General features: G+C 44.0%; 1 protein-coding gene across 1 annotated transcript in view; it reads left to right on the top strand.

The window, feature by feature from the left end:
• The first annotated feature begins 240 nt into the window (after positions 1-240).
• BCL2 (BCL2 apoptosis regulator) overlaps positions 241-22399 on the top strand; it is a 160829-nt gene continuing 138670 nt past the window's right edge. Inside the window, 3 exon segments of the mRNA XM_034642537.1 lie at positions 241-1052; positions 1269-1749; positions 1751-2120. Of these exon segments, the coding sequence (XP_034498428.1) occupies positions 1550-1749; positions 1751-2120 (570 nt within the window). The 5' untranslated portion in view covers positions 241-1052; positions 1269-1549.

Raw genomic sequence — 22399 nt, 5'->3', positions numbered from 1 at the left:
CCCCAGGGTGTGCGTTCCGCCAGCACACCTAGGAAGCAAGTCGAAAGTAAACACCACGCTTGGGGCTTCCCTTGCCTCTCTTCCCCACAGGGTAGCGCTGAGTTCCCACTGCTCGGGGGCAGCGTGGGCCTGGGTCTTCTCCCTGGCAGCTGCCAAGAGCCGGCAACACGATGTTTACACGTACACACACGTACACACACGCACACACACTCGGTTAAAGGGGTCGAAGCGATTCCCGGCGGTTGGCGGGAGCGCAGAGGGGGCGGCCGCCGCCAGCGCCGCCGCGCAGGAGCAGGAGGAGGAGGAGAAAGGGTGCGCAGCCCGGAGGCGGGGTGCGCCGGTGGGGTGCAGCGGAAGAGGGGGTCCAGGGGGGAGAACTTCGTAGCAGTCATCCTTTTTAGGAAAAGAGGGAAAAAATAAAACCCTCCCCCCACCACCTCCTTCTCCCCACCCCTCGCCGCACCACACACAGCGCGGGCTTCTCGCGCTCGGCACCGGCGGGCCGGGCGCGTCCAGCCTTCATTTATTAAGCAGCTTTTCGGAAAATGCATTTGCTGTTCGGAGTTTAATCAGAAGAGGATTCCTGCCCCCGTGCCCGGCTCGTCCGCCGGCCCCCGGTCCCTGTCTGTCTCCCGTGGAGGAGTGAAGCGGTCCCGCGGATAGAGATCCATGTCTGTGCCCGCGCGTGTGTGTGCGTGTGTAAATTGCCGAGAAGGGGAAAATCACAGGACTTCTGCAAATACCGGACTGAAAATTGTAATTCATCTGCCGCCGCCGCTGCCTTTTTTTTTTTTTTTTTTCTCGTGCTCTTAAGATCTCCGGTTGGGATTCCTACGGATTGACATTTCTGTGAAGGAGAAGTCTGGGAATCAAATTGGAAATTCTCCTAATTTTTTACCCTTCCTCCCCCAACTCCTGATTCATTTGGAAGTTTCAAAGCAGCTATAACTGGAGAGTTCTGAAGATTGATGGAATCTTTGCCTTATGCATATGTTTTGTTTTCACAAAAAAGGAAACTTGACAGAGGATCATGCTGTCCTTAAAAAATACAAGTAAGTTCTTTGCACAGGAAATTGGTTTAATGTAACTTTCATTGGAAACACTTAAGATTTTAACTTTAAGTGCATTCGAGTAAGTTAATTTCCAGGCAGTTTAATACATTCTTTTTAGCTGTGTAACTTGTAGTGTGTATGCCCTGCGTTCTTTCACCCAGTGTATAAAGGAAAATGCACCTGATTTTGACTTAGTTTTCTTTTTTGACCTTTCAGCATCGCAGAGGATGTAGACTGATATGAACAATAATTAATAATAATGTGCCTCATGAAATAAAGATCCGAAAGAAATTTAAGTAAAAATTTCCTGCATCTCATGCCAAGAGGGAAACACCAGAATCAAGTGTTCCGCGTGACTGAAGACACCCCCTCATCCAAGAATGCAAAGCACATCCAATAAAATAGCTGGATTATAACTATTCTTTCTTTGGGGCCGTGGGGCGGGATCAGGGGCGAGAGGTGCTGCTGGTACCCGGCTGCTTTTCCTCGGGGGAAGGATGGCGCACGCTGGGAGAACAGGGTATGATAACCGGGAGATAGTGATGAAGTACATCCACTATAAGCTGTCGCAGAGGGGCTACGAGTGGGATGCCGGAGACGCGGGCGCCGCTCCCCCGGGGGCCGCCCCCGCGCCGGGCATCTTCTCCTCCCAGCCCGGGCGCACCCCCGCGCCCGCCAGGACCTCGCCGCCCACCGCCCCCGGCCGCCCCCGCCGCCGCCGCCGCCGCGGGCCCTGCGCTCAGCCCCGTGCCACCTGTGGTCCACCTGACCCTGCGCCAGGCCGGCGATGACTTCTCCCGTCGCTACCGCCGCGACTTCGCGGAGATGTCCAGCCAGCTGCACCTGACACCCTTCACCGCAAGGGGACGCTTTGCCACGGTGGTGGAGGAGCTCTTCAGGGATGGGGTGAACTGGGGGAGGATTGTGGCCTTCTTTGAGTTCGGTGGGGTCATGTGTGTGGAGAGCGTCAACCGGGAGATGTCGCCCCTGGTGGACAACATTGCCCTGTGGATGACTGAGTACCTGAACCGGCACCTGCACACCTGGATCCAGGACAACGGAGGCTGGGTAGGTGCACGTCCGCTTGAATGTGCGTCTGGGCTGCACGTTTCAAATCTGAGGCTGAGAATCCGTGGTTGGAGTGTGGCTGGGCTCTTGGGCCAAGGGCAAGCTGATGAGCCAGGGAAATCAAATCAGGTTGCTTCTTTCCCCCCGATTCCCCCCCATACAGAGCTCCCCCTGCCAACCCTATTGTTGATGATTCCTTCTGGCCAGAAGTGTTTTCCTTGCTTGCCAGCCGTCGAGGCTTAAAGATCCAGGTTTTGCTATCCAGTGGATCTCGGGATAAATGGTATCCCTTCAGGGTTTGGCAAACTGGGGGTCTAAAGATCCTCTCCCCCCAAACGCCGGGACTACTCATGAGCTAGACCCCAGGTTGTGTTGGCAATCCACATCTTAAACAAGTTCCCCTGGGGGTTTCTTATTTGTGCTACAATTTGGGAACTACCCAATTAGAAGAACAGACTCCACCGGAGGACCAAGGGCATGCCTTTTCTGACTCACTTGGTAAGATCTACTCTAAGAGGAAATTCAGTGTAGCCCCTTTCCCTGGAAAACTCAGATGTGTTTGTAAAGAGGTAAGTTGACTTTCCGAAAGTCCACGAACTCCATCCTGTGGCGTGTGCCACGTCGTTCCCAGTGGGCATGACTGAGTGTCTTGAAGACCGCTGGGCCATGAATACTTGATCTCATCAGTGACATAATTTGTCCTGGCTGCGTGTTTTGCGTTCTATTTCTATACCCGGTGTATGATTTTAAAGTTTACTGTTATTTTAGTATCTTTTACTTTTCACCGTCTAGAGTCCACATCATTTGGTGGTCTCCTCTGCTGAAAAAACTTGCATCTACAATGTCTGTAGAAAGCGTAGAAACATTGATTTTCAGCTGTGGATTCTCTGAGGCTCTGACTTTAGTTGTAGCGATCAATGCCTGTAGCTTTGAAGAACGTCTGTGAGGTGAATGTTTTTCTGGTGCTAGACAGAGCTTCCATCACATTGTCGTAAAGGTATTGTTTTGTGTGATTCTTTGGGGGACCGGCTCCAGACCCTAAGACTGAAGAACTGTAATTGAGATCTGCATCGTATCAGTAAAATTACTATTTATGAAAAAGTAAAAAGACAAAACTTGTCTGAAATTTTTTCAGACTTTTTGTTTTAATGTGAAGAATTCTTTTTGGAAAAGAACGCAACGCAGTCCTTCCTTGTATAGTCTCTAGGGAGAATTACTGATGTTATTATTTTATAGGACTAGAAATGACTACAAGTGGATTCAATTTCAAGAAGCATATTACATATTTTACTACAGTTTACAAGCGTGCTAATATTAAGGCCAAAAAAAGAGAAAAAGCCAAGAAAGTAGATGGCTGACATGAAAATCTGATCCTATTTGATCAAAGTTGACAAAATTTCAATGCCACTGTTCAGTGTTTAAAAGTAAAATAGCCCCATTTAAATTTCTGACATGTAAAACGCTCTTAGTGAATTGTCTTTTCGAGGTCCTGTATTGTCAGATCTTTAGTAATTCTGGAAGAATTCACTAAAGGGTAAAAGGATATTTTTGTTAAATGTTTGGTTAAGTAGGTGGTTTTATTTTTAACCACCGTAACCAAAAAGGTAGAGAGTTCCAGACTCCAAAAGGATCTTTTTAAGACCAAAGTAAAACTGATTTGACAGTTCGTATTTTTATGAAAAAAATATTTCCAAATTTTCTTTCTCTTTGAATGAAATCCGAGGTGGTAATTGTCATCTGTTAAGAAATTTAATAACAAGCTAGGAAACAGACATATGCTTATGATGGAAATTAAGATAGAACCTTGGCCTTTGTTTTGTTAACATCTCATGCAATGGAGTTTACTTTTTAAATGAAGGCTCACTTTTAACTCCTTTCAAAATAGAGTCTTCATAGTAGAGCCTATCTTTGTGGTCAACAGGTATCTGAGATTGATAAGTGTCCAGGCTGTATTTTATGATGCCAAACCGCGATGACATATTGTAGAACATGATAAAAAAATTTTTTTGACAAAACCTCTCAGGGTAAAGATAAATCATATAGAGGTATAAATAGCTGATGATAAAATGGGTTGTTTTCAGAACAACACGTAGATGGATGACTGTATAGGAAAACAAAGGAATTTGGCCAAAAAAAAAAAGTATGTATCAGGAAATGTAATCATAATTGGATTCTTTGGAATCAAAGTGGTAGTATTGGAGAGTTGAAAATGATTTACCTATTCTTTCAAATGGGCATGATTAATCGAAATGTCTAGTTTAGGCATATGGCATACAGACAGATTTCCCCCCGAAATTTGCACCAGTCAGGCAGGGTTGCATCCATAATACTATGTTGTGTCTTACAGTGTAAAGTACTCTGAATGCTAACGGTCAAGTTTCAGAAGAGAGCTAGTACATTCTTTTGACCTTTGACAATGACTTGTGTGGCATCTAGGACTCAGTGGTTCAGCCCATCTACTGCACATATAATAACGGGCACTTCAGATGTGATGCCAATTCTTTGCTGCTATTGATGCAAAATCAGCCATCTGAGATTAAGGAAAACTGTTTGTATTCCATGTTCCATAGCTTGGAGAAAAGCAGCGTCTTAGAGGGAGAGGCATCTGAGAGATAGTCCCAGGAGCCTACACATTAAAGACTAAAGAAGAAATTGGGTCAGAATGGAGTGTGGCTTTATTCCACAGTTTCAATAAGGGGTTGTGAGAGAAGCAGGACAGAGGGAGTACAAGGCAGTATTAGTTCTAGGAAATGTCTGAGACCCTGATAACCCAAGTGGGGTTCACTCAGCAGTAGGGGCATCACCTGGGAGCTTCTTAGAGATACAGAAGCTCAGTTTCCACCCTGTAGCTAATGAGTCTGAATTTGTGGTTCAGGAGAGATACAGGTTTTCAAGTGCACATAAAAATTTGAGATGTTGACTATTATCTACCATTGGTTCCTGGGGCCATCTTTTAGGAGGAATGACAATCTGGGGTGTGTCCTTCAGTGTCTCATTCCACTGGCCTCACAGGTTTCTGGTATTACCTACAATACTGAATATTTCCCAGGCGTCTACTGGTGTGAGCTGATCCGTGGACGAGATACATTGGAACAAAAGGGAGGAGATAAATTATTGGAAGCTCAGTCTTCCCAAGAATGCTTTTCATGATAGCTATACAATCTGTATTGGCATTATTGATCCCAGTAAAGTAACACAGCTTTTCTATTCCAATTAAAGGCACGAGATTTAGCTCTTTTGATAGCTCCATTAGTTATCATTTTACCCCCTTGTAACACAGTTTGAGTTCTATAGATGCCTCAACTGAGATTGCTTCAAGGGGAAGGGGCTCTTGCAGGCAAAGTGTTGAGATCTGGGCCCGCTGACGGTGAGTGAAATCGATAGCTCGCTCCAAGCTGAGAAGTGGGACAACATTCAGCTTCATGTCTCAGGAGAGAGGTGTGGGCTACTAAGAGAAAGAGAAGGCTTAAGTAGGAGATTAGCTTCATTCTGTTGATGAGATGGGGGCATGACTCTTCTTTCTTTCTTTCTTTCTTTTTTTTTTTGGCTTTTGGTCTTTGTGGTTTAGGAAGACAGGAACTTACTTCTCCACATCCAGTAGAGGTTAGCTTCCTTTTTATTAGTTGGTCGGCAAGCAGTTTCTGTCTTCTGTTGGCAGTCTAGATCCACCAAAACACTTGATTAAACTGGAAAGCAGTGCCATTCTTGTGCCAGTGTACGAAATAAGTGGAAAAGCATCATTTTCCTGGCGGCCAAGTATCAGCTGCTTATGGCCAATTTTGGCAACGAAATGATAGGGATTAAAAATAGTCTGAAGATGATCCAGTCTTAAGTAAGATATTTAATGATGAACTTTCCTTGGGAAAGTGCATCTTTCTGCCTGCTAAGAATCACATGACTCCCTGCAATAATTTATTCTGTAGAAAAAAAACCCACTACATTATCTCCCCTAGAGTTTGCAAGTCACGTGCTGTTGAGTGATTGTATTTGTGGACCTTTGTAAAATTTCATAGTTCACTTAGTTCCCTTTTCTGTTGTAGGGCTTTCATTACTATTCAATGTTTGTTGCAAACATGGCTTGCTTTTGAGCGTCCTGTTACTTTTAGCTGCACTTTCTAGTGAGAACTGATTGATCTTTGTAGCAATCCTTAATTGAGCTGGTACATTTCAGATTGTTTTAACATCACGAGGCCACGCGGAACGCCAGGTAACAGCCACAAGTTGTTGTTGTTTTTAAAGCAAACTCTTTAGAGTTTTTCCTTATCTCTACTTCTAGTCCTAGTCCGCTTTTTGGAGGAATGGTAACCTCCCTCAGAAAGCAGGTGTGTGGGTGCTGTGTGTGGTACTAGCGGTCGCTCCCGCTCAGCTCTCCCCACGCCCATTTCGAGGTCACTCATCGTGTCTTAGCAATAGTCCCACAAAGCAGTATCTCGGCACAAGTGCATTTGTGCTGGAAAAACAACACTGTCTTTGTCGTGAACAAGTAGAAAGGTTTCCCCCCAGAGGTACATTGTATTTGAGGTTCAAAGGTTCTGTTAAACCTTTTTAAGGTAATCTAATATCATCACCTTATTCAGGCATAGCCATAACCGGGCAAGCTGGTCACCCTCTCCCCCAGCTACATACAGGAGACCACTCCGTGAATTTATTGCACTAGCAAGCTTTTCTTTCATTCTTCTTGGTTTGATTCAAACAATATTAGTGTTTGACTTCTCCACAGGATTAATGATGAAAGGACTGAGGCGGTTGTTCAACAGATATGATAGCAAGTCTTTATGTGCCTGGCCCTAGGTTAGGCTGGGGACACAGGAAAGACAGCTTTACCCCTGCCTTGGGTGACCTCACGGGCTAGTGTTGTAAGTATCTAAGTAAACTCATATAGTTACAGCTCTGTAAGCTTGATCCTAGATTCTCAGATTTAGAGAGAAAAAAAAATCCAAGTATATATTATTTTTCATACACTTCTATCTTTTAATAAAAAAAGTTACTTCTAACCATATGGCTGTTCATGTGTGCATTAGATCTGATTTAAATAGGAGAAATGTAGATAATTTTAAAAATACTGTATAATACAAACACACACTTAAGAGAACTGAAAGGCAGGGGGAGTTCCCTTGTTAAATATTTACCCATTAAACACTCTTAATACATATTAAGAAGCCTTAATACATATTAAGAAGACTTAATAAATATCTGTCCTCAATTTTTAAGTATTTCATTAATTCTTTGTATGTAAAAGACAATTGAGGCTTTGAATAGGATAATTAGAATAACTTAACTCAAAGAACTGTCTTTCTTAAATCATCCTTGTATGAAGAAAAATACAAGTTGATTTTGAACAGAAGAGGGGCTCTTCCTTTGGGAGAGATTACAAAAAAAGCTTTTGTTTTCTTTTGTTTTAGGTTATAGTACTGTTTGGTTTATTAAGAGGCTTCTCTTCCAAAACTCTGCTTAGAGAAATTTCTAGTCCACTGTAGCATTTGTGTTCCTGAAGGGCAGGTCGTGTACTGTCTAACTGCTTGCATTCATGGTCCTCTTTCTTTAAATGGAGATTATAAAACTTCTGATATTACAAAAAAGCCTTTTCCCTTTTACAGTTTGTTCTGATATACGCTCAATTCTATGGTGCCAACATTGTTTCTCTGATTTTTACTTGCCAGACAACAGATAAACCCAGCTGTCCTTCATTCAGAATGATGATGGCATGATTGTTTCTAGCTCTCCAAAGCCATTTCTGATGGGGACCCTGCCCCATGACTGTCCCCTACCTGCCCATCATCCCATTGCCGGGAAGCCTCTTGGATGTCCTTCCTCGTGCCCTCCCACCACATGCAGGGGGATTGGCCTGAGGAAAAGAACGTTCTTCCTCCATTCCAGCAAGAGGGAGCAGAAAAGGGCTGTGGCCAGAGCTAGATTATAACCTCGACTCCAGTCTTGCTGTAGGCAGCAGAGCAAGGCACGATTCTGTCAACAGAGGCGACACTTTCTCCCAGAGATCGTGAATTCCAGCCACTTGCGAGGGGAGCAGATAGGATCTGCCAGCAGAATTTTACTTGCTCTCATCTCTGCAATGTGAGATTAGGGGGGTTATCCTCTAGCCATAGATAAGCTTTAACTAACTTAATGAAAATAGCTTCTGTTCAAGACTACTTCCCCAACCGCCCCTGAAACGTGTTTGAAAGGGAGCGTCCCTGCTATGCTGGGGTGACCGTTTGTAGCAATGTACTGAGAGCGACTTGGGTGATTTTTCTTGGGTGATTGACAGGGTTCTATGAGAAACTTCTCTACAGAATGTGGACCTCTCCTCCCCATGACACATAGAACATGCACTTCCCTGGGAAACTGTTTGGAAAATTTGTGTTTTCATCCTGCTCCTTGTTTTGCCTTCAGAATGTCAGGGATAGAGCCATATTCCATTTTTAGTTAATAATCAGCTCATCGGCTCTCTGGGGCTTCAACATAATGAGTCAGAAACTTATGACTGACCCCACTCTCCTCTTTACTATGCCTCCTGAAAACAACCCGAGGACCCACTGCGTCAAGTGAAGCTTTAATATTTCAAGGGAGATTTTCCATCGAGGCGAATACAACTTTCTTGTGACAGTTCCAATTACTCTATTTCTCTCTTTTAAACTGTCTTTTCTTAAGCTGTGGAAGTATCGAGAGTTTGCGACTTTTAATGCTTAGAGCACCAGACAGAGGATCAATGTTGCTGGCTGTCTCTTCTTGACTATTTCCATCTCTTCTTGGCTGAGAAAAAGATTGCTTTAGTTGGCAACACCATGAATGTTGGATCTATGTAGTGACTCTGAAATTGAATTGCAGCCGATAGTCCACTCAGGTGCATTTGAATTTTCCAGGAGAATCTGGGACAGATACTTAGTCTTCTTAATTCACTGCCTAATTGCTATATGTATATATATATAGCAATTAGAATAGGAATAAAATTAACTGCAAATTATATCATCAGCTTTAGAGATTGATATTTTATCCCTTAAGGAAAAAAAAGGCGAGTCCATAAATATGCCAATTGGCACTTCTGAGTCTAAAATTTCAGGACTATCTCCTAGTCATTTCCCTTATGAATTCCTGCTAGCATCTCTCTGTCTCTCTTTCTTTCATTTTAAAACTGAAAGCTTTTTGGGGTGATTTTGAGTTTTTGTAATAAATTTATAAGTATATTGAGGCAGAGCCACTTACTAAATATTAAAGTAACAGTATAAGAAGAAAACAGTATGAAGAAGTCTTATCAAGGCAAGTGAGCAATTGTTCACAAAACTTAACTCACAAAGGGCAGGGATGGAAATGAAGAGTTATGAAGCTCTTGTGATTTCGCGTATCACGCACATTAATTTTTTTCATTGAAAACACATTTACTGAGGGCTTACTATGTGCAAGGCTCTATGCCAGGTGTTTTAGTTGAGTAAAAAAATGTGTAAGATCAACTTTGCCTTCAAGGAACTTGTCAACCAGTAGTGGGACTACAAAGATGTAAGTTGCTGTAATCTTTGCTACTCTTTAGTGGGTGGAGCGATCTGGTGCAGCTGGAAGGGGACCTGGAAGAGTTTCATGCAGGAGGTAGATGGTAGGAGGTATGGGGAGAGGGCATTTTAGATAACTGGCCTGGAGAAGTCAGAGCAGACAGGAAGGTATGAGACTTAATTGGACAGTAGTGGGAATAATAAAGAGTCTGACTTGGTTGGGACGTAGAGCTCTCTCATGAGATATGACTGGGTCCTAAGTTGAGAGATTTGTATTTAACTTGGTTGACATTGAAACGATTATCAGAAGGGTTCTGAGGCAAGGCAGGATATGTGGGCTTGCAGAAGATTGCTGGACAGTGGGAGACCGGGTAGGGGGTTTGAACCATGGTGGCAGAGTGGGGAATGGAAAAGATGGGGCAGATGTGGGGGGCGATGCCGAAGGGAAACCAAAGGACTGACAACAGATTGAAGAAGCAAAAGACTCAAGTCTGAAACCCAGCTCGTTCAAAAAGTGTTACTGTCCTCAAGAGAAAGAGGAAAGATAAGGACATTGGCTGTTTTGTGGGATGAATGTGATGAAGTTCATTTTGGACATTTTCAACTTGAGTTTCCAGTAGGATATCCAAGTGGAGATGCCCATTAGCAATTGGCCTTAAGGATCCGGAGCTCAAGAAAGAATTTGGGGCAAGACTGCAATATGCCTTTCCCCCCAAACCAGGTAGATCTCCCATTTCCTTCTTGCATTTCCAGACATGGTCCTAACTGCCCCTGCTGATTCCATACTGCTTTTCCCCAAAAGTCCTCCGTAGACTTCTATGGATTGGATTATGGTGATTAACTTGGGAGTTAACTGTTCAAAGCTCGACTTCCCACTACCAGTTTGCCTGCTTAAACAATAATGCAACTTGAGTCAAATTAGCATTGTCCCAACATCCTAATAATAACCACCATTTGTGGAGATCTTATAAATTCAAAGTGTTCTCCTTCACTGGTACTTCATCATTTAGAAAAATATTTCTCCTATTCTGTTTAACCTGTACCTAGCAGAGTAGATCGTAGGTACACACAATAATTGTTTACTGAATGAATGAATGAATGAATGAATGAATGAATGAATGAATAAAAGATTATGGAAGAGGCACTTTGAGTATTTAACTCATCCTAACCAACTAATGTTCTCCTACTCTCCTTACTATAGTGTGTCTGTGTTCCAAATGTCCCACGTCACAGATTTGTTAATAGAAATGAGAAAAAAAAGACACCTGTGAAGTGTTTTGATTTCATCCCTCATCACTGAATTGACAAAAGCGTGTCATTCATACTTGAAGAGAAGTCTAGATTTTGCTTTACATCAAACGTTCAACTTTAATAAAAGTCTTTAAGGCTAATATTAGACAGTAGATTATGGGTTGTCACCTTATATCTGTTTATACAAAGAATGCACACAGTCTCTATTTATGTGCTTAGCTGCTCTCAGTCCCATGGTTCAAATCTCAAGCCCAGTAGAAGTCTTGATGTCTGAGATTTTCATCACCTTATCATTAAAGAAATCAGGGCTTGTCCAGGGTTCTCACAGTGGGAACAAGGTGGTCCCACCCCATTAGTGTTATAGCTCCAATATAAGAGAACTACAGCATAAAAGTCATAGGGATAAATGATCCCCTAGTTCTTCTCCCACAAAAACAAGCCGCCATTGATGGTGGAAGTCAGTAGAGCCCAGTGTTCTCCTAGGTGAGAGAACCTAGGATTTTACTTCTCCAGACGCTGACCAGCGAAGACCACCAGGGGTGTCCTGGATAAAACCACTGGCCTGGCAGCTTTGGACTCAATTCTCTGTATTGCTTGAAGCAAGAATCACTGCCTTTCTGTGGTTCTAAGAACTGATGGAATTTGTATTTTAAGAACCCTCATCCCTCGGCATGAAGCAAACTCAAAGTGTTATTGCTCATCATTTGTCATCTGTTTGAGAAAGATTGTCTGATTTGTTTACTTGTAATGAAGCTTGACCATACTTCTCCAGGGGCTTTTTAAAAAGAAGGATGTGTCAGCTTGCAGATTTGTCCCCATGAATGAAACCACAAGCAAATTCTCTTCTCTCTCCCATCCTCCCTCTCGTTTCTTTAGTGACCATCTGTGCATTATGTTACCATTGCCAGACCCTCTTCAAGTGGCTTATCTATGAGTGAATTCAGAAACTTCAAATTATAAAGGACACCCAGATAATTGGCCCGTTCTCCAAAGTATCTGTCCCCTGCGCTGCTGCCAGATTCCTCCTTAATGAATACATCCAGTGACAGTGGGGTCCTTGAGCTTGTCCGTATCCGTGAGAAAATGAGCTTCCCTGCTTTGTAACAGCTTGTGGCTCGGGGAAAAAAAATGACAGCCATTGCACAAGTCTCCTTTGAAAGTCGTCTTCTTTCCCATAAATGATACTTTGAGAACACACTTAAGGGGTTATTAGTTTTCTATTTCATGCTTGGCCTGTGTGTGAGAATAACACCAGCTGTCACTGCAAATCAGTAGCTAAACACGCTTTGTCTGGTTAATGTGAGCATTTAATATTTGGCTCAATTAAAAATTAACTGATGAAAGTACATGTCAAATGGAAATTGAAAATACCTTTGTAAGGAATATTGAAAGGGCATGACCAATGAGGAAATTCGTGGTTTTAAAATGTGGAGACTTGGGGGAAACTTAATATGAGTCGAGACCCTCGACTCTTCCTTCAGACCTCTCTACCTGTTTGCCTTGGCATGACACTGAAAAGGATGTCCTCATTCTTACTCTGAAGGACCCAGTTGCGTCTCTGTGTTTTCTAGAGAATAACTGTGGTGTTTTGTTTTGTCTTGTCTAGTGCGGGATCGTACAACGAAAGCAGACAGAACAGGAGATCAGTTATTCATTTGTCCCACGCATTTTTTTTTTAATTGAACACATGCTTAGGCCAGGCCCCGGGGAAGTGGGAGGGCTCACAGTCTGCAGGGTGGAGATCATCACACAGCCACTGTAGCAGGGACTGGGGAGAGCCAGGAGAGAAGACATGCAAGCACAGTAAGGACACTTATTAGGGTCAAGGAAGTCTTCCCAGAAAAGGGGGCTGAAGCTTGAAGAAGCAGCGGAGCTAACCTAGAGAAGTGGGAGGGACAAGTGAAGTGTGGCCAGCAGGGACAAAGGCCAGAGACAGGAGAGCATGTGGTGGTCTGCGGGTGCCCAGGAGTCCAGCCTGGCTGGAGGGAGGAGTGCAAGGGGGCAGATCAGAAAGGCAATGCGAGAGATGTGCTACTGTGGAGGGGTTTATTCTAGAAAGGTCCTGCCATTATGAGACTGGGGAGAGGCTAGCTCAGTAAATGAACAAGAGACTGTGTGCCTGACCTAGAGGACTGGTAGTAGGGACAGCAAGAAGCTGATAGCGTTGAGCAATGGTTAGGACTAGAACGGAGAGATTTTTATTTAGGAAGATAAAGTGATGGTCTGAATGCTTCAGAACACAGCTCATTTCTTCTTCAATGACAGTGCTCTTTTTCCATAATCATCTTGAAAAGAATATGATCCTCATTGTAGTGAGATATATGAAAATACATTTTTTTCTTATTTCCCATTCGTTTCAATTAGCACTGCCTAGCTGAAAATTTTATTTTGTTAGAATTCACATTGTAATAAATCATCATTAACGACCAGTTAACTAACCAAAGTGTATTTGAAGAAAGAAAGAATTAAGTTTTGAGAGTCAGTTTTCATAGAATTTTTCTCTGTGTGAAAAAGTCCCAACAGTGGGATCTCACCTTGACAGAGGATTTTAAAGTTTCCAAAGGAATTAGGTGTCTGTTGGCCCCTTTGGTCTTCATGACAACTCTAGGCAAGGCAGGTATTATATTTCCACTTCTTTCTGCCTACACCCTTTTTGTCATTTGTTTATTCCCACAAAAAGAGAGAACCATCTGAGAAAGCTTTGGGAAAGCCAGTAAGTCCAGAGTTGCTGGTATTCATTCCCAGATTCAAAGTCCGGTGGTCATTTCTTTACACTGTGCTTCTTCTCAGGGTGTGTTTTCACAAGGACACCAGATTCCTCAATAGAAACTTAAGCAAGTATATCTAATTTTGAAAAATAGTATCCTCTGCTGCTTTTTACCTCAAAAAATGTCAAGAAAATTAAAATGTAGTTTTTTGTTTCAGGTGATTTTCCCTCCTTTGATTTGGCTTTTGAAGGGTGTTTCATGTTCATGGCAGAGGGACATCCAACCTCTTGCCTTTTGATGCCCACAAATTCGCTCAAGACCCCATGACTTTGCTTGGGAGCTGGGCAGGGTTGATCAGGTAACTCCTCCAAGGGGACAGTAGTGTGAGGGACAGGAGAGTTCTGGAAACTCAGCGTGAGGGTTCTGGGACACAGCAGGGCAGGCAGAATTATATGAATGTAGACAGTCCTTTTGATTGGCATCTAACCAGCAATTCACTTGTTTTTATTCACTTGTAAAATTGGCCTCTTTAGGTAAGCAACATAAACTTGGCGATTAAAGCGCTTATTGAATTTAAAGAGTGGTGGAGCCTTCATCAGCAAGATTCCCATAGTGTCTAAAGGGCATGTGGCTATGTTAGTTCAACCTCATTTATTCAACAAACATTGAGAAGAGCACTGAAGCTATAACAGAAAACATGGTGGTCAAGAACTGTCTCTTGTACCTCTCATGAATCCAATGACTTGAAAAGTTAGCGTGGCAAACAGGCAAATAACCATATAAGGGACTACAATATAACAGAAAGGGGACAAATTGATACAGGAGTGTTGATGGGGCTTATTAACTCTTGCAGGAGTCCTGGGGTTCTTCTACTAATAGTATTGCAGATTACACAGAGGAGGTTAAATGACTTTTTAAAGCTAGTGGCTGAAAACATGATGTTCTACCTTAAAATTAATGTATGTATTAGAATAACACAGCCAGTGTGTCAGTTTAAGGTGGGTTTCCATGCACAATATAGAGTTAGAGAAGATTTTCATTTTTGGCTAAAACGTTTAGAGCATTTTTCCCCCTTAGCCCTACTGATCTTTTCATTTCCCCCATTTCCATGTATCACAACATTGGTCAGTAGCCCCAGTCATTGAAAGTTGGGAGGAAGGAAGGAATTGATTGCACCCCAACATGTGCCAGATTCTGGGCTTGGCGCTGCTATGGATGGGAGATGATTTAACCCCCATAACCTCTTCTGAGGGTAGGAAGTGGAATTACCGATTGAGGAAGCAGAGGTTTTGCAAAATCAAGGAATTTTGCCCAGTAAGAGGCAAAACCAGATCCTTTTTTAGGCAATCCAAGTGGTCATGGATGTCCTCTAAAACTTTAAGAATTTTTTTTTAATGTAAAACAGCAACCTATTAAAAAGTAACACTTTGCTGCATGTGACTTTTTGGTTTCTTTTGTGTTTCCTTAGGAAGCCAATTAGTCATCTTTATTTTAGTAACTAGGAGGTGAAATCTTTCATAACACAAACTTTTAAAAGTTTTTTCATAGTTGAAAAAAAAGAGATAGAGAAACATTTTGTTTCTGTCTCTCTCCTCTATGGCTCCAGCAGTCTGTGTAAATAGCTTTTGAAAAATAAGTAGTAATCACCATTTCATACCAAGACCAGACACCTGATTCAGAAGCTGTCCCAGGGGTCAGCGTGTGTGTGTGTGTGTGTGTGTGTGTGTTGGAAGAACAAATCCACAGTGCTTTCCTGGTTCAAGAGAAATGACCTCACTGTCCAATTGTAACCTGCCTGATGCCTTAATCAAGAGGTGGGAAAAGTCTGTGGTTTTACCCCTGGTGTGATCCTCAGCCCTTCCTGGTCTTATTTTAGGCATGACCTTACTGTTTTTTTTCCAGAGTCCAGAGGTGGAATGACATGTTACTCAAGCTTAACGAGATGATGATGTATCTTTTTTTTTTTTTTATATTTAGCTGTAAATTTTATTCTACTCATAAACAAACCCACTTTCAGCCACCATGGTGTATCAAGGGAGAGTTATTTCCATCTCCCTTGGTTTAATTTGGATACATTTGACCTAGAACAGCACAGTGTTTCCACAATAACATTTGAACAGGATGCTACTATGCTTGCTGGGTTGCAGGGCTCAGGGAGTCTCGGCGTGGGCCAGGAAACTACTTTCTTAAAAGAAACCTAAACACTAAGTTCTGACAAGATAGGAAACTCTTACTAGGCTCCTTACTAAACCTCTCTCTGGTTTTCCTTGCTTTCTCATTAATTTATATATATCTTTGTGTTATTAAACAATATAGATTGAATTTTTAACTTAAGGTCATGTGCCAAATGAGTAACTCAAATTCAGAAAGGCATAAAATAAAAACAAAAAGTTGTTTGAGAGGTTTAAGAAAGTATATATAAATAAAAAAAGTAAATTAAACATTTCTCCCAGGCACAACATGTTATAATTTTTAGAGTAGAACTTCATGGTATTTCATAAGGAAGCAAAAAAGGAAGGGAAATTATTATTCAGGCAGAGGGACAATAGTAACCTTTCATTAATTGAGACAGAGTTCAAAACCAGGCTCCCCAAACCCTGGGATCTGTGTTCGCTGAACTGAACATCCCACTAGCTATTTCCGCTCTCCTCTGGAGACTAAACGGCTTTAAAAATGTGGGTCTAATATAATCTAAAATCTTTAGTTTATAAGCTATAACCCAACACGATAATGTTTAAAAGTCTGCTTTATGTATTTTTACAAATCCTTAAAATCCCAAGGACTTGAGATAATTAGGACCTTTGTTCTTTAACGGCTTTCTCTGTGACCTCTTAGTGGTAGGGATTGATCTCAGGACAAGGGAGGGGTAGATTTGGAGTCTGTGCCCAGGACCAGCTCACTTGTGTCCAGTGGGAAGAGGAGAAGGGTCTGCCCTTTCTGCCTCTCAGTCCTACCTGCGGTTATTTGTAATGTCTACGTGGGAATGAAGAGCACTCGTTTGTCACCAGGATTGTAACTGTGAATGAAAGGTCTTTATGACCGCAAAGTCCATTAACACTCTGTTTAGCAATTATGATGATTCTAAACACAACTAAGAACTAGGAAGTAATTTCAGCCCCTGCTATGCAGAAGGGTAACACAAAGGTTACACGCCAAAGGTCACACCCATTAGTCATAAGAGTTTGGCCATCATTCTTAACAGATTTGGGGGTGTGTGTGTGCGTGCGTGCGCGCACGCTTGGCGAGAAGGGGACAGAGAAGTAGACATAACCTAAAAATTACCATTTTAACCATTTTTTAAGTGTATAGTTCAGTGGCACTCCATACATTCTCAATGTCATGCCACCATCCTCACCATCCATTCCAGAACTTTTTCACCAGCCCAAACTGAAACTCTGACTCCATTGGACACAAACTCCCCATTTCCTCCTCCCCTCAGCCCCTGGTAACTACTGTTTTACTGTCTCTGTGAATTTGACTGCTCTAGGCACCTCGTACAAGTGACTCACAGTGTTTGTCCTTTTGTGTCTCTTATCTAACATCATGTTTTCGAGGTTCATCCATGTTGTAGCGTGTGTCAGAATGTCGTTCCTTTTTAAGGCTAAATAATTTTCCACTCAGAGCTTTTGTTTTTTTTTGTTTTGTTTTGTTTTTTTTTTAATACATGTTCTCCTAAGATTGGTTAACATTTTTTTCCAGTCCATAGATATGGCACAGATAGTCCATTAGTCCTGAGCGGGCAGCAGAGCCTGCAAATTACTAGAAAAACTACGTGGAGGGTCTGACTGTGAGGAAGAGGGTAACAAGGCCATGAAGCCCAGCTCGGGAACGACACACCCGGCCGTCTGAGGCTCCTCCGCAGACGGTAACGAAGATCTCAGCAGCCCCTGACGCTGTCCCTAGGTTGTGGCTCTCAGCTCAGGCTGGCGCTGCCGTTGAGGCAGCAGGACGGTGGCCCTTTCCATAGGGAGAGTTGAGGAGTTCAGGCGAAGCGGGTAGTCCGTTTCTCAAACGTCTCCATTCCAAATGGTTAAGATTTTTTAAAAGTTTCGGCTTCAGTCAACTGAAAAATCCACTTATGGGACATGACTCATTCCAGAACGTGGGGCTAGGGAGGAGGCAGGGCAGTGGCCGTGTGAGAAAGCAGCAACCGGCGAAGCGCCCTCGCGCGGCCTGGGCTCAGCTGCACCTTCCGTTCCTTCGAGCTCGCTTTCTCGGGCGGAGAATGCGGGGAACTGGACGTGCGTGCACGTGCATATTGGTATTTGGCGGGGACTTTCTGCTGGAGCGCCGTGGCTGCACTGCCCTCGCTCTGCCGGAGTGACGCTGCTGGCATGCGTAGAACAGCCGGGCCGCCCCGCCGCGTGACCCGGAAGCGCTCGTGCGCCGGGCGGCCTCGCGACGCCCTGACTCGGAGCGTCTGCCTCTGGACTTCAGCTGCCACCGGCCGACAGTGACGCGTGGTCACTTGTCCATCCAGCATGCTCAGTGCCCGCGAGGTTTCTCGGTGTGATCCCCGGCCTTGCGGAGGGCGGCCGCCTGGGGAAGCCGATGCTCCGACAGAAATCCTGGAATCCAGTGAGTTTTTCCTGAGGGAGTTAAGTATGGCTTCCCAGAGGAGGCACCCTGCGGGCCGGGTCTTGAAGGATTTGTAAGAGCTTGCCCTGTGGAGGATGGGAGAGGGTCCTGTGTGCAAGTGAAGAGAGTAATGGGAAGGTTGTGACGAGCTTGGGGATGGTGCAGAAGACAGCATGACCGGAATAGAGGGGTTGTGGGGTGGAATGCAAGGAGCTGACGCTGGAGGGATGGCCAAGGTTCATTCACTAAGGCCCCCAGCGTCTCCCCAGGAAGTTAGATTTGGTCTTTCAGGCGGTGGAGGGCCAGTGGAAGTTTCTAAAAAGCAGGATAGTAATTTTTTGTTGGCGGTGGAAGGGGCAGGAGGGAGGCCAGGTGGGAGGAAGGGGCAGGTGTCCATCTTGGGATGGGCTGAGCACCTGCACACCTGCCTCTTCTTCCCACGGGGATGGGACAACCGTGAAAGGCATTTCAGAGGTAGAATTTGTAGGTTGTATGTAGGAATTGAGGAATGTGGATCCAATCTAATCATCCCTGGATAGCGGGTGGTTAGCTCAGGGCAAGCACACAATAGGTGCTTAATAGACACTGACTGACCAGACAGCTGCCTACGTGGATGTTAAGAGCAGTACCAGCAGCGTCAGAGGGGCAGGCCAGCCATATCGTTATAAAGAGGGTATTTGTAGGGTGTGTGCTCAGTGCCAGATACTTTCTAAACGGCCTGTCTCTGTGAACACGTCTCTTCCTTAGCACCGTCTGGGGAGCTTGGCGTGCTTTTATCCTTGTGGATGAGGACACAGGGGCTTGGAGAGGGGACTGACGCAGCTGCTTCGGTGGTTGAGCAGGAATTTGGACTCAGGCATCCACGGGGTACTTGGTGCCCTTCATCACAGCACTGTGACCTCTCCACTTCTGGAGTTTCCTGGAAGCTGCTTGTGTCAAGGCCCCAGGAGTGATGAGTGGGCAAACATAACCAGCGGCAGGATGCAGAGAAGCCTGTTTAGGAAACCATTTATCTCACGTAGACATACCATCTGAGATGACCTTAGTCGAAATAACAATGGCAGTAATAACAGCACTGGAGTCTTTTCCCTGGCATAAGAAACCAGCTTTGTAATGAAAATGGAATTTCTCTGGGAAAGAGTCCTAGAAAGAGATAGGCCGTTGAGATAAAATAACAAATTGTAAACTAGTATTCGAATTGTTTTCTGTGTGTATTCCCTTGCAGGCTTGCCTTCTCTGTTGTGTCATTTACTTTGTCCTCTTGCCACCTGCAGATCTGTGCCCCCTGCCCCGTACCCCTGCCCCCGCAACCCAAAGGATGAGGAAGGAGCATGTGCATCTAGGAGCAGCCGAGGCCTATCTCGAGTTGACCCTCAACATCCCTGGCAGAAAGGGGAAGGGGTCCTCTAGGGTAAACATTGCTTTTGGGATGGAAGCTTGTGGCTTTCTGGAATGAAGGGTGGTGAGTTTGGTTTCCCAGGTGGCCCACGGGCCGGAATGTGAGCTCCGTGGCATTCAGGTGTGTGTGCCGTCATGGATCATTACAACCCTAGCTGAGGCTGTGTTTTCATGCCATAGGTCAGAGTCATATAAAATAAACTCTTGTCATAACAAAGGATGCAGCAGCCAGATTACATCTCAGAGCTCCTTGACCCGTTTACTCCAGAAGACACTGATTTTCATGGCAGCGTGGGGAAGGGCTTCTATATTTATGCTGATTTCAACTGGGGGGTCTGTCTTGCTCTACCACCCTTGTAAATGGTGATAAATAGTGGTGGCCATAGCAGCATGGAGAAAGAGTGTGGCCTGGAAACACAGCCAAACTCTCTTGGCTCCAATTTTATGCAAATGCGCTGAACAGAATGCAAATGATTTCACAGTAATGCGGGGACCCAGGGACAAGTGCTCATCTGTTTTCAGCAGTCTCCCTGGGCTTCTGGCAGCAGCCACTGTAGAGGCATGGAGGTAAAAGGTGGCTGGGAAGGAGGGGCCCCCACTGTCAGTAGAGACCTCACCTGGGATTTCACCAGAAGCAGCAGCTTTCCCTTTGGCATCCTGTAAGCCAGGACTTCTGGGTTTCAAGAACAGGAAAAGGTCATCACAGACTAACGCTTTTAAAAGTCCTTTATGCCTCCTCTTATCCCAGAGATGTTCCGTGATCACAGTAGACATCCAAACACTTACGCATCTCACAGATATTGATTGGGCGTTTAAGACAGTGTGCTAGGCATTGAGAAAAGACTCATGTGCCACCATCAAAGCGTGAAACCATAACAAAGTGTGTCTAAAATCTCCTCCACTGTCCGGCACTGCCACAGCCACTGGCCGTGTGAAACGTGGCTAGCCTGGGTGGAGATGTGATTGGAGTATAAAATCCACACCAGATTTCAAAGACTTAGTGTAAAAAAGTTGAATGCAAAAATACTTTATTGGTAATTTTTATGTTAATTGTATGTTGCAATGATAATGTTTTGGATATATTGGTTTAAATAAAAATATATTAAATGTGGCCACTAGAAAATTTAAAATTACATATGTGGCTCACATTATATTTCTATTGGACAGCACTGGTCTAGACGGCTAACCATTTATTACACAGTGTGGTCACCTTTTTACTCCCATCTTTGGATATTATTACATAGGAGGGTAGAAAGAACTTTCCTTTTTGCACAGATGGGGTATAGTTTAGACAGTTTTGTGGCACATTGTGTGACTCTTTACCAAGTGCATTTGCATCCAGGTTCTTGTTTAGCCCACTCTTGGTCCACGCAGGGAGGGCCTGGCCATGCTACTAGAGGTGAGTATGTTGAAGTAGAGGAGAAGCCTTGCCCACCTGCCTCAAGAGTTGGAGTTGGGAGTACAACGTCAGACTTTCGACTTCTAATCCAACGCCTATTAGAAATAAACTAAAAACCCCCGGTGGGAATATTTACTTAGAGACAATAGGACAGGATCCTATTTAGAAGTAAATATGTCTGTGTTTGTGAATGTACATGCATAGAAGCATGTCCTATAACTAACTGATGTGACACATTCATCAAAGGTTGGAGACAATGCTCAATGGAAAGGTGTGACTCATGTTGAATTTTGGGAACCATCAGGTCAAGGTGAGGGGAGAGTTAGTGCATGTTGTCATGACAAGGGGATGCTTTCTGCTGTTGGAAGTCAGCTGTGGACATGTCCAGTTCCCAGGAGCACACAGTGAGGTCAGTGGATCTCACCTGTCAGAAAGGTCTGAGACTGAGTTGGATCATCCATGGACTGGAAGGACAAAGCAGCTTCCCTGGACCAAAGGGGCAAGGGATCAGATCCCAGGGGTCACTTCTGAGTTATTTTACTCCCAGCACTTCTAACAGCTGATGTGGAGGGGTTTTCCTCACCCCAACAACAAGTTCTCCGACTCTCTGGATATCAGCTAGGTATCCTACAATTTAATTGAATTTTGACACTAACTACCTGGAGTTAGCATCATATCCCACAGACTTTAGACATCAATGTCTGGACCACCCACACTTCTGACCCACCAGTTATAAACCAGAGGTTTTCACTACCCCTTCCTCATATTTGATAATTTATTAGAGCAGTTCATATGACTCAGGAATATATTTAATTTACTATGACTGGTTTGTTATAAAGGATACAACTCAGGAATATCCAAATGGAAGAAATGCATAGTGCAAAGTATGGGGGAAGTGTTGGGGAGCTGTCATCAACCTGGAAGCTCTCAGAACCCCATAGTTTAGGGGTTTTAATGAAGCTTCCATTATGTAGGCGTGATTGATGAGATCATTGGCCATTGGTGATTGACTCATTCTCTTAGCCCCTCTCCCTCCAGAAAAGATTGGGGGGGGCGGGGTTGAGGCTGAACGTTGCATCCCCCTGTAATCAAGCCTTGGACTTTCTGGTGACAGGCCTCTCCTCCATCCTGAAGTGATCTAAGACCACCAGCCACTGGTCATCTAATTAGCATACAAAGACAGTCATCAGTAGAGATTCCAGGAGTCTTAAAAGCTCTTGTGTCAGGAACTCCGGACTAAGGCTGAGTATTACAACAAAAGAAACCACTATCACCACTGTCATTCAGGAAATTCCAGGAGTTTTAGGAGCTCTGTGCCAGGAAGGGGGTGTGTGTGTGTGTGTGTGTGAAAACCAAATATACATTTCTTATTATATCACAATATCACACACTCAATACAGACAAAGGATGGGGGGAGGTACACTTCTAGTGAAGAAGAAGCTATCAAGGTCAAGAATAGCTAGC

Source organism: Ailuropoda melanoleuca, chromosome 14 (assembly GCF_002007445.2).
Source record: "Ailuropoda melanoleuca isolate Jingjing chromosome 14, ASM200744v2, whole genome shotgun sequence".
NCBI lineage: Eukaryota > Metazoa > Chordata > Mammalia > Carnivora > Ursidae > Ailuropoda > Ailuropoda melanoleuca.
Note: the sequence above shows the minus strand (reverse complement) of the source record. Positions and strands in the feature narration are given on the sequence as shown.